The following is an 11,283-nucleotide window of genomic DNA, read 5'->3' as shown; positions in this document are numbered from 1 at the left end:
AGGGGAAACCGCCCCCATGATTCAATTATCTCCACCTGCCCTTGACACATGGGGCTTGTTACAATTCAAGGTGAGATTTGGTTTGACACAGTCAAACCGTATCAGGGTCATACCTTTTGCAATTTTGTATTCCTAGTATGATGCACAAAGTGGACATAACTACATTTTGTTAGCCAGTGAACTCATAGGAATACTAAATGTTAATATGCAATCCATTTGTAGCTCCACCTTGTCTGCCAATACTTAGCCCAATGTTTAGTAATTTGTCTGATTCTGAATAGTGCTATTTCCATAGACACAAGACTTAGTTTAAAATCCCAGAGGAGGCCAGGCACGGTGGCTAACACTTAAAATTCTAGCACTTTGGGAGGCCGAGGTGGGCAGATCACGAGGTCAGTGGTTCAACACCAGCCTGGCCATTGTGGTGAAACCCCATCTCTACTAAAAATACAATTATCTGGGCATAGTGTCACGTGCCTGTAATCCCAGCTACTCAGGAGGCTGAGGCAGGAGAATTGCTTGCACCGGGACCTGGGAGGTGGCGGCTGCAGTGAGCCAACATCACGCCATTGCACTCCAGCCTGGGCTATAGAGCGAGACCCTGTCTCAAAAAAGAAAAAACAGAATATCCTAAATGAGTTTCGAGCTGTACCTGAAAACGCCTATCAGTATTGACCTCTGGACCCAATCAAGCATAATCTAGACAAAGCAGCTCTGACAATCCAGGAAGCCATGGATTTTTTCTGTAAGTGGTAAAAAGATGTATAAAACTGTTGGATCTTGTCATCAAGTTTGCTTATCTTAAATAATACCATAGCTCTACAAGAGGTGAATCCTGCCTTTGGCCTAATTTTTTGTTTCCAGTTACAGTGCTTTATTTTTCATAAGAATGTCTTATCCCACACTCACTCAGTAGCACTTAAGACCACCCCCCAAAATGCCAACTCATTATTTTCCTCTACAGTTTAAAAACATGTGATTAGTAGATGAGAAAGTGGCTGCTTTGAGTAGGGAGACTATAGCATTGCTTTTATAAAGATAACATGTCTGAAGAAACACCGTTAAGTGTAAAATTACTCTGAAAAATTTTCAAAACCTGTGAACTATCAGCTTTATTTTTAAATATACAAGTATTTTGAAATGTAGAGTTTAAGGCTATTGTATTTCTTAAACTCCACACAAAACTGACAAATCCATACCAAATTAATCACAGGCTGCCAATTTCATCCACTAATTTAACACTAACAGCATTCAGAATAAATTAAAGAATAGTATAGACAGTTTAAAAGAAAACAGCAGTCATTTGTAACATGCTGCTATAATTAGAACAACCAGTTTATGGATTACTGGTACAAAAAATGTCAATGGCAAACTTAGAGCTTCCTTAAAACAAACCAAAAAACTCTAGACCAATTGAGTTGATGCAAACATTCTTCATCTCAGAAAAACACTCATCTTAGGAATTTTAACACTCAGCCAAATATAAAATCATGTTTTACCGGGGACCATCACTGATACTGGGACTTACCCCGCGCTTTCAAGGTTTGGATTAAGCCAACTTCTGGGGGTTGGGGGGAGGGTGGGGGCTGCCAGCAGAGGAAGGAAAGAGATTCGAAGTTGGGATAACTTGTCAAGTGCCAAAGACAATGAGGTGATCTGTTTGTTGGAAGCACAGTTACATATCAGAATAACAGGAATTAAAGGGAACATTTTTTTAAAAGGTATGTTCCAGAGCATAGTGTAGTTGAAAGTACTCTATAACAAGGTCTAGTCCAAGACATTCATATAAATCAGAATTTGGAGAGAATTTTGCTGAGTACCTTTCCAGTATATAACTTTGCATTTTGTTAAAGGTCACAATCATATCACAGGAACTTTAGAAATAATAGTAACTTTTTTTAAAAAAGGCATAACTACCTTTCATTTATAATAAACAGTTTTGGTTAAAATATTTGGCCAGATGAAAGCTCCTGAGCATCACTGCGGACTCTCAGGTTTTACATCTTGAGTATTCCTGAGAAAACAGTAAAAAAAAAAAAAAAAAAAAAAAAAAAAAAAAAAAAAAAAAAAAAAGCAGTTTTCAAATGCTCTTTTACAGAGGTTGTTCTGGCTTTCCTAGATGAAATACACAGGCAATACTGCAGGTAAGGAAAAACTGAGGTACTGCTTCCCACTTAAGCTAAGTAGGAAGAAAACAAAATGATCTGCTATAAACTGCAAGGTACAGTGCAATTCAAAAGTGAGTAGTGCATAGTATCCTTCGCTAAATGAAGGATAAAGTGTGATTACCCACTTGAAGTTACCATTATATCATAAGTGCAATTCAATTTGGGGAAAATAGTTTAATGTATCTCTCAGAAAAATAGTTTATATTTTCCCATCTCAAACAGTGCTTTACGAGGTCCAACGCCACCAAGCGACTTTCATTCTGTCCCATACTGCTGAAAGCGAATCCAAGGCAGGACGGACGTCCAGGATGGTGAACTGGTAGTCCTTGTTGACTTCACCACCATCGTAATAATCAATCACATATCTAACTTCCGTCCCGCAACGGTTTATGATCCAATCGTGCCTATCAAAAGGCAATTCATACCTGGAATAAAAACATGCCACTGAGTGTTAAAATGCTTGCTCTAAATTCAGTCCCAGTATAAGCCGTGAGAAAGCTCAAGAAGCACATGCAACCACCTGCTCCCAAACACCTAATTGGGGAAGTCAGTCAGACTTGAAGAATCACACAGTGAGCAGCACTAAGGGAAGATGGCACTGAAGAACTGTGATGAGTCCAGATCAGATGACAGCTCATCTGTCTACAAAGGAGTAAGGTCAATAGGAAGTGATCTAGGCCAGATCTAGGTCAGCTGACATACTGCAGTAATGCAGGTGTGAGCAAAGAATCTGAACTATGCTGGAAAAGAAAGGGAGGATCGCTAAGTGCATAAACCCAAAAAGACAGATCATGGGAACAGTAAGAGGGCAGATCCAAGAACAGGGATGATAACTCCATTCAACCCTATGATAAACAGGAAGCAATCTACTACAACCTAATACATCTGCCCATTAATGGGCAAACTTCAGGGAAAGAAAGAAATCTACAGCTGAATATGGATTAAGTTTTGCAAGATGGCACTGCAATTCTCAGATGGTTTTGGTGTGAAGAGAAAGTTGACCCTGACCTGAGGATGGTGAAACAACACTTCTGCGCTGACACTCACCCCATCCAGGAACGAATTCGTGCCCTTGGTGAATATTCTTTTGCTTTCCCTCCAAACCGGATCAATGATGGACCACTAGGACACTCTCTAGAATTCCCCAAATAAGAAAAGTCTGTTAAAATATTTTATTTTCTTTGACAAAAATGATGTTCTGATTTTTTAGTAATATACATTTTTTTCTGTATTTATTTCACATAATATCACATTTACAGAGAAAGGTAAGTTCTAAAACAATTCAAACAACAAGTGCCTATTTGTTAAAAATGTTACTCTTTCCTTCTGCACCGGGTGTGTTCCACTGCCTCCTCTTCCTTCTGGATATATCTATACTGCACTTTGCAGGAGTCAGGAAACAGGGCCTTTCCATTTGGTGTAGGAGGACAGGCACATTAAAAACAAACCGGCCTCAAGTATTGTGCATCATGCTTCTTTCTCTTTGGCACAGAGCATCTGGGGTTTTCAGACAAACAAGAAAATCCTATATTCTTCTTTCATTTCAAACCAATGAACAGCTTTTATGAAGAAAGGAAAATGATGGATTAATCCCTATAAATGGATTGTAATTAATGTTGGACCAGTTCCTTAATAACTACACATAAGCTGAGGGGTGGTGGAGTCATAGCTGGCAAATGCACTCCCTCTGCCCGCAGACCCCTGCTGAGGACTCTCTAGGTGCCAGCCCTCTATGGGCACCGGGGTGTAGCAGTGCCAACAAGACCCTCTATGCCCTGTCCTCGTGGAGTTCACAGCTCACCTATAGGCTAGACAGACAGCTGTTTCCCAGACAGAGGGGGTGGTGGCTAAGACAGAAGGCCACCTATCTTGTTAGCTGCTCCCATGGATAAGACAGGCTTTGGTATTCATGTGTCTAATTAAGTGGGAGGGAGAAAAAATTCCAAAGTATAAAGGACTCCTATTTGAGGACTTATGAGTTACTTTTCTTCTTTTAGGAACTGCTCCTTAACATCTCTTCTCAAGAGGGTCACAGGCAAAAAGGTAAACTCAATCTAGGTAAAACTTTCTCCTGGAGACCATAGCATGAGTCTTTTAAAGGTCTACTTAATTTTGATGGAAAATAACTGGAAAAGGAATTGAAACTGACAAAATGAAATTCCCTTTTCTCTTTGCTCCATAATCACACAAGTAATTAGCAGGTGGTCTTAATTATAACACATTTTCAACGTAGGTCACTGCAAACACTTGTGGCTCCTCTCAGGCCAGTGGTAACTGAGGAGAATGTGGTTGCAGTTGTTCCCCTCTCACATGTACCCACCCCAGGTCTGAGGCCCAGACAGTGAAAGCCAGGGTGTGCAACTAATGAGCTTCAGAATGCAAACATTAAAAACAAACAAAACATCTTAAAAAATTAAGTGGACTTTAGTAAACCACTGTTTATGATATAATCTGGCTCTAACCAGCACTAGATGCAGTGCTCTAGATACACCCAGTCTAGGCCCCACCCGAAATAGACTAAGTCAGACACCCTGGGGGTGGGGCCCAGCATGCTGGGTTTTAACAAACCTTCCCTGTGATGCTGATGCACGCTCTATTGTGAGAACCACTACTCCCAACAGAATGAAGTCCTGTCTCCTTTAACACACACAACTGCATTTACCTATTGTCCCTAAGAAAAAGGGCTCTGAGTTAGGACATATCTCTGTGTTTAGTCCTAATGAGGAGTCAATAAATGCTACTGAGGGAACAAAAATGTCTTTCCTACCTCCCATGGGGCAGATGGCATTTTAGCATCTCCCTTCTCAGACACTCTGCTTTCGAAGGGCTGTGATGCTCCTTCTGCTGAGAGGTGGGGTCTCTGTCCCATCCCCTTGAATATGGACAGGCTCCTGACACTTTGAGACTTCCCAGGCTGGGTCAGAAAAGGAGATGCTTTTTGGAACTCTAGCTATTGGAACCTAGCCACCATGACATGAGGAAGCTGAAGCAGCCATATTCAGAGGCCATGGGCAGGTGTTCTGGCCAAAAGCCAGTACCACTCGTGAGAGGAGTAAACAGGCCTTCAGAAGACTCTAGCCCATGGCTCAGAAGCCATCCTGACCACTGAGTCTTCACAGCTGAGGACCCAGACATCAAGGAACAGAGACAAGCCACCCTTGCCCTGTCCTTGCTGTACTCCGGACCCACTGAATCCACAAGCCTAATAAAATGGTTGCTATTTTTCACATGACTAAGAAGGGTAGCCTGTCATGCAACAATTGTCACTGAGCCATGCCTGCTATATAACATGTTTTATTAGAACAACAAATTATTTGAATAAAATGTTAAAACTCTAGAAAGCTGATAGGAAATAAGGAAGATGCTTCTTTTTTTTTTTTAAGATCTCAAACATACTTACGCAGCATGAAGGGCTTCCCACTTCAAAATCTCCTTCCAAGCCTGCTCGTTATTCTGATTGTGAATTCTAATGATATTATACATATCCTTCTGACTGATATCCTCATCTTTCCACTTCCACCTAGGAAAGAACATCTGGTAAAATCTGACAAATGTTCCTGATAGTACCATAAAGTTAATCCACATATTTTCATAAGGTGATTTATTCAACATTCCCCTTTGAGAAAGAACTAAGAATGGTCATTTTCTCTGAATTTAACAGACTTAAGGCTCATTTTCAAGATGTACCCATGATCATGGAACAGCACTATAAATCCAAAGCTACGATAGAAGCATTTAAAACAAATACAGAAGGTTCACCTTAGTCTCTTTTTACTGAGTCACAGTAAGCCAGTTACAAAATCATGAGGTGACATTTGTTCAGATACTGCCACTGATCAATGATTACCTAACTTTTTCTAAACATTTTATCTAACAGTGTTTCCAGTTCCTTAAAAAACCTATTACTGGCTGTGATAGTTCATTTTATGTGTCAACTTGACTATGCCACAGGATGCCCAGACATTTGGTCAAATTTTATGCTGAGTGTGTCTGTGAGGGTGTTTTTGAACCTGAGTAACATTCTTATCAGTAGGCTAAGTAAAGTGGATTTCCCTCTCTGCTCCATGTGGGTGGGTCACATCCAATCAGTTGCAGACCTGAATGACAAAAAGGCTGACCTTTCCATGAGTCAGAGGGAAAGACTCCTGCATGACTGCTTGAGATGGGACATTGGGCTTTTCCTGCCTTTGGACTTGAACTGAAACATCATCAGTTCTTCTTGCATCTTAAGCCCACTGGCTTTCAGACTTGGCTCTCCTGGGCTTCCAGCTTGCTGAATGCAGATCTTGGGACTTCTCAGCTTTACATAGTTGTGTGAGTCAATTTCCTACAATAAATATCTTCCTGCCCTCCTTGCCTCCTGCTTCCCCACACACATCTTATTGGTTCTGTTTCTCTGGAAAACCCTGATTTAATACACTGGCCTTGTACTTACATTCTGACAGGTCTGAAAAATCAGGTCATTATAAACTGAATACATAAAAATTTGTTATATTGTTCTGAAGGTAAAAAATCTCTTTAGCATATAACTCTTGGATACATTTGACAAGCAAATTTTTACTTTAAGTAATATGCTCACTCACCCTTTCCTTAACATTGCATTCCAGAACATCTGCTCAGAAGGGTAAACCCACTTTTTCTCTGAATCCGCTCTGGGAATGGAAGACTCTTCTCTGACAGTAGACAGTGCAAATGGCTGATCTGGAGCTGGTGTTTGATTGGGTGGTGGCATCTAAATAAAATAAGCAGATTTGCTTTTATAGAATATAAAGTCAAAGGCAATACAATTAACTACTTCCTGGAAAGCAATATGTCACACGAAAAGCACAGATTACTTATTAAATCAGTGACATAAAAAATTCAGACTTCTCAGATAATTTGACTGTTTTTGAAGAGTCAGATTACTGAAGTTGTGTTTCTTCATTGATTAAGTTCTCAAATGTGGTAAACACTATGGTTAAATTTTTGGCATCTCCTTTGAAAAAATTTAGAAGAAATGTCAACAAGGAATAAGAAGTAAAAACTAATGCCAGGATCTTCAGGCATTTCTAAAAACTTTTTTATGACAAGCTTTTCAAAAATGACTTGTCTTTGGAGACTGTACAAGCATCTCTGCATAAAAAGCTCCAGAAAGAAAAGATGAGTGTGGATTACCAGATTTGAAGGATCTAGGTTCTCCTTATTCTCAGCTGTGGTGCCCCTAACGGGACACTCCACATACTCGTAGGCGCGTTCCTGGTGGGCCGGCACAGAGTATATTTTCTTCTCACAGGTTGGGTCAGATGGCTCTGCACTCACTGGACAGCCTGAAATAATCAAGTATAAAAATGGTGTCACCATGAAGGCAGGACATCTAGCTCTCTCAACAGGAGCCCTAAAGAGCTGAATTTCTGAACAATTGTTTACCACTGTAGGAAAAGTCAGGTTTCTTCTGTTTAAATCTACCAAGAACTGAGCTAGCTAACATTCCAAAATCCTAATGATGAGACGATTCTACAAATGTACTTTTCCTTTGAAAGAAAAATGAGTACCCATTATATAATGTCACATCCCCAGAAAAATCTGCCAAAAAACCTTGGCAGTTGGAAGAGCATGTGTTATCCATGCCATGGCTTTAGTAACCTGGCTGGATGAGCAGCTGGGAGCTGTTAGCAGAACCTAAGTGGGGACCAGCCACATTCACAGGGTCTCCTTGACTTTCCATTCACTAGTTCCAGAGAAGCCCAGCCAGGACGTAACTGCGATCCAGGCTTTCATTACTGATGCATTATCTCAGGTACAAGGAACGGGAGAAGAACAGAGGAGACAACACAAAAGCTATTGGAAAAAAAAATATGAATGCCATTCTGCCTTGTCCCAAGACTGAAACAAGGCACAGGAAAACCACGTGGCCTAGGTAATATTCCCATCAGTCAACAGCGAGAGTTTAACAGGAAAAGGCAGACATTAAAGAAAACATTCCATGACCCATATGGGATCAAGATGCTCATTACAAGGGAAGGTCTGAGCCTAATGAGATGAGCAATAGCAAGCACTATGCCCAAAGACCCAGGATGCTGATCCCAATTAGTGGAGGACTGAGAAGCTGGTTCAGAGAATAAGCCGGCACTTGGAGAGCTGCAACCCAGAAGACAGCTGCTCATGTAATAGAATCTTGGCCTCAGGCAACAGCAGTAACTACAGCAATCCACACGGAAAAGATGAGTTTCCTTTCACTACCTTCCCTGCACTTCTCCTCCCAAGCCCTCATTTCCTGGTAACCTGTGCTGCTGCCCACTTTAGCGGTGAAGGAAGACTTGCTATGCCTTCCCTCTCTACCACTGAAAGCACCAATCCTTTCCAAGTCATGGATCCCAGTTGGGTGTTAGAAAGAAAATAAGGTTCCATTTTTCAAATCGTATAACCAGTAGCCTCTTTGATCTCCTATAGATATCCACATTCTTTACTAATGTAGTAAGTCTGACAGCTCTCCAAGATACACAGCAAATGACATAAAACCAGAGAAAGGGCTTTAGGATCTCCCTGAGGACACTCAGAACAAGAGCATACCTGCTTCAGCTGATCTGTTTCAATTCTTCCTATACAAAGAAACCCCAGAAGAACACCATCTGTCCTTGTCCAAGGTCACAGAACTTTTGCTGGCCTTGCCACTTACAACCTATGTGACTTGGAGCATCAGTTACTCCAACCCTTAGTTTCCTGACTATAAAAAAGGTAGAAAATCAACCACACAGCTATGACAATGAGAATGTAAGCTCCACCAGGCAAAGCTGCATTTCGTACAATGCTATTCTCTCATGCAGAAACAAACAAGCCCAGCAGTGCTTGGTACCGAATGGGCAGTGACCTCTCAGAATAGGCTGGCTGACTGAAGAAATGAATAACAACAGCACATGCATTAGTACTCAGTAAGCACACTATGCTGCTTCTGCCCCTCACAACTTACTGATTCAAGCCATATTTAAATATGAACAATCTAAAGTAGACATGCATCAATTAAAAATGAAAGACGGCTTTCCCATTTTCATTTTCTTATTTAAAGAATGGACAGCAAGCCCATTAGGTGACGGCTTACTTTTACATAGAAGAATACTGAAATGGCTATGGGAGCAACGGTTATTTATTAAGACAGCCAGATCTAGTCAAAGGTTTCTCAACCTTGGCCCTCTTGACATTTGGGGCTAGCTGATTCTTTGTTGGGGGTCTGTTCTGTACATTGTAGGATGTTTAGGAGCACTCCTCGCCTCTATTCACTTTCCTCTCAGTTGTGACAACCAAAAATGCCTCCAGATATTGGCAAATGTTCCCTGTGGGAAGTGGGGATTGTCCCCCTCCAGTTAAGACCCACTGATGTAGGCACAAGTAAACTTCGGGAAGTTGGGGCTGGTTTAGAGTACTCACTATGTTCTCATGTACTGTCTCAATCTGTTCGTGACAAGCCTGTGAAATATTATTATATCCTCATTTTACAGATGACGGACTGAGACTTACAGAGCTAACTTGTTTAGAGTCACAAATCTCAATAAGAGGCAAAATAAGGACCAGACCTAGGGTGACTGACTCCCATGCCAACCAGCCTCAGCAGCATAATACACTACCTCTTCCTTTAGAGCCTTTCAAGAACTTTTTAAGACACAGTCTCACTGTCACCCTGCCTGGAGTGCAGTGGTACAATCTCGACTCACTGCAACCACCGCCTCCCAGGCGATCCTGCCCACCTTAACCTCCCGAGTCGCTGGTACTATGGGTGCCCACCACCACATCTGTGTAATGTTTGTTTTTTTTTTTGTAGAGGCAGGTTTTTGCCATGTTACCTAGGCTGGTGTTGAACCCCTAAGCTCAAGCAATCCACCCACCTTGGCCTCCCAAAGTGCTGTCACAGGCCTGACCCACGGCGCCTGGCAGTGAATTATCTTTTATTTTTATAGACAAAGGGTCGATTACCTTTCATTTTCCCTTCATGCATTGGGCATCCTGAAGGTGGGGATGCTGAAGCATTTGAGGCCTGAACTGCAACAGCAGGAGTAGATGGAGACAAACCCATGGCTGGAAACAGTGCTGACACCAAGCAATTCTATATTTCCACCTGCCAAAACAAAGAGACAGATTAATGTCTCTGGACTCAAAACTATTATTTCGTTATTCCTAATCTGGCCACCCCTTGTTCCTCCTCTTTGTCATCCCATGGGCACCTACCAGGCAGGATACCAACTTCGAAGGACAACTTTAATATATTGCTCCCTTAGGGAAATATTGCGAAACCTACACCAACCTCTGGGGGGACGTTTCTAAGGCAGTGAGATTTTGGGGACTGAGGTAAGGCAGTCGCTGAGAAACCACCACACTACCAACAGGTATAGTCCTGAGGCGGGGTTGGAGGTGGGGGTTTCCTAGGAGTCGTGACCTGGGTGGATGAGGGGAGGCCCATTGAGCCCAGACTTGACCCCTGTCCCCAGCGCCTTAGCGAGGGACTGGGGGTCCGGGAAGGGTGCGGCGCATGAAGAGAAATCAGAAGAAAGGAAGGGACAGCGAAGGTCAAGGCGCTGCCAAGTGTCTTCCCCACACCGTCCCAGCGCGCGCCCACCGGCTCCAGCCCGCGGTTCCCAGACCAAACCGGCCGCGGTCAGCCCGCCCTTCTGCACCTGTGCCCTCCCCCGGGCTGCTCCGGGCGGCCGGTACGGCCTTCAATCGCCAACTCGAACCCAGAGCAGCAACGACTTTCGCCACCACCGCCGCCGCCGCCGCCTTCCTCTCGCTCGGTCACCGCTGTAGCCGCGGTCACCCCAGGCGTTCTCTCTTGCCGCTACTTCCTTTTTAGAAGGCGGGACTTCCGGGCACGCGGGAGGCAGGCTGAAGGGTAATATTTTCCGTCAATCACGGAGAGCGGGTTCCGTCCTCTCCGCGCTTCCGCCTATAACCGCAGAGGAGGCCGCTCTCTGGGCCCGCCCCTCAAGGCCAGGAGGCTTTTTCAAAATGCCCGCGCTGGCGGGGAAGGTTGTCTGGTACAGAGGCTTCCCTAGAGTGAAGAGCTCTGCTGTGTATGCTTTATGCGGCAGAGGGAGCGCTTTGGAGGAGTTTTTAAATTTCCGTTTCTTTAAATGTTATCCCATCAGTT

At 43.0% G+C, this 11,283-nt stretch overlaps 1 protein-coding gene across 3 annotated transcripts; it reads right to left on the bottom strand.

The window, feature by feature from the left end:
• Positions 1-1,097: 1,097 nt before the first annotated feature.
• On the bottom strand, positions 1,098-10,994 carry LOC108290190 (cytochrome c-type heme lyase). Of its 3 annotated transcripts, none has more exons than XM_017509928.2 (7): positions 10,914-10,994; positions 10,113-10,254; positions 7,323-7,474; positions 6,752-6,900; positions 5,569-5,688; positions 3,216-3,302; positions 1,098-2,593 (listed from the first exon to the last, which is right to left on the bottom strand). In XM_017509928.2, exons 2-7 carry the CDS (start codon positions 10,210-10,212, stop codon positions 2,395-2,397), a joined length of 807 nt encoding a protein of 268 aa, XP_017365417.1. In that variant the 5' UTR covers positions 10,213-10,254; positions 10,914-10,994; the 3' UTR covers positions 1,098-2,394. The 3 variants fall into 3 exon arrangements, with proteins under 3 accessions (XP_017365417.1, XP_017365415.1, XP_017365416.1); XM_017509926.2 differs by having other exon boundaries at positions 10,811-10,980; XM_017509927.2 differs by having other exon boundaries at positions 10,848-10,980.
• Between the last annotated feature and the right edge of the window lie 289 nt (positions 10,995-11,283).

This window comes from Cebus imitator, unplaced genomic scaffold, assembly GCF_001604975.1.
Source record: "Cebus imitator isolate Cc_AM_T3 unplaced genomic scaffold, Cebus_imitator-1.0 Scaffold426, whole genome shotgun sequence".
Lineage (NCBI taxonomy): Eukaryota > Metazoa > Chordata > Mammalia > Primates > Cebidae > Cebus > Cebus imitator.
This window is presented reverse-complemented; position numbering and strand designations above follow the sequence as displayed.

Coding starts and splice junctions, on each gene's coding strand:
- LOC108290190 (XM_017509928.2), bottom strand. CDS start 10,212: ATGGGTTTGTCTCCATCTACTCCTGCTGTTGCAGTTCAGGCCTCAAAT. Junction 7,475..10,112: donor GCATGAAGGGAAAATGAAAG/GTAATCGACCCT, acceptor TGATTATTTCAG/GCTGTCCAGTGAGTGCAGAG. Junction 2,594..3,215: donor CGAATTCGTTCCTGGATGGG/GTGAGTGTCAGC, acceptor TTTTTATTCCAG/GTATGAATTGCCTTTTGATA.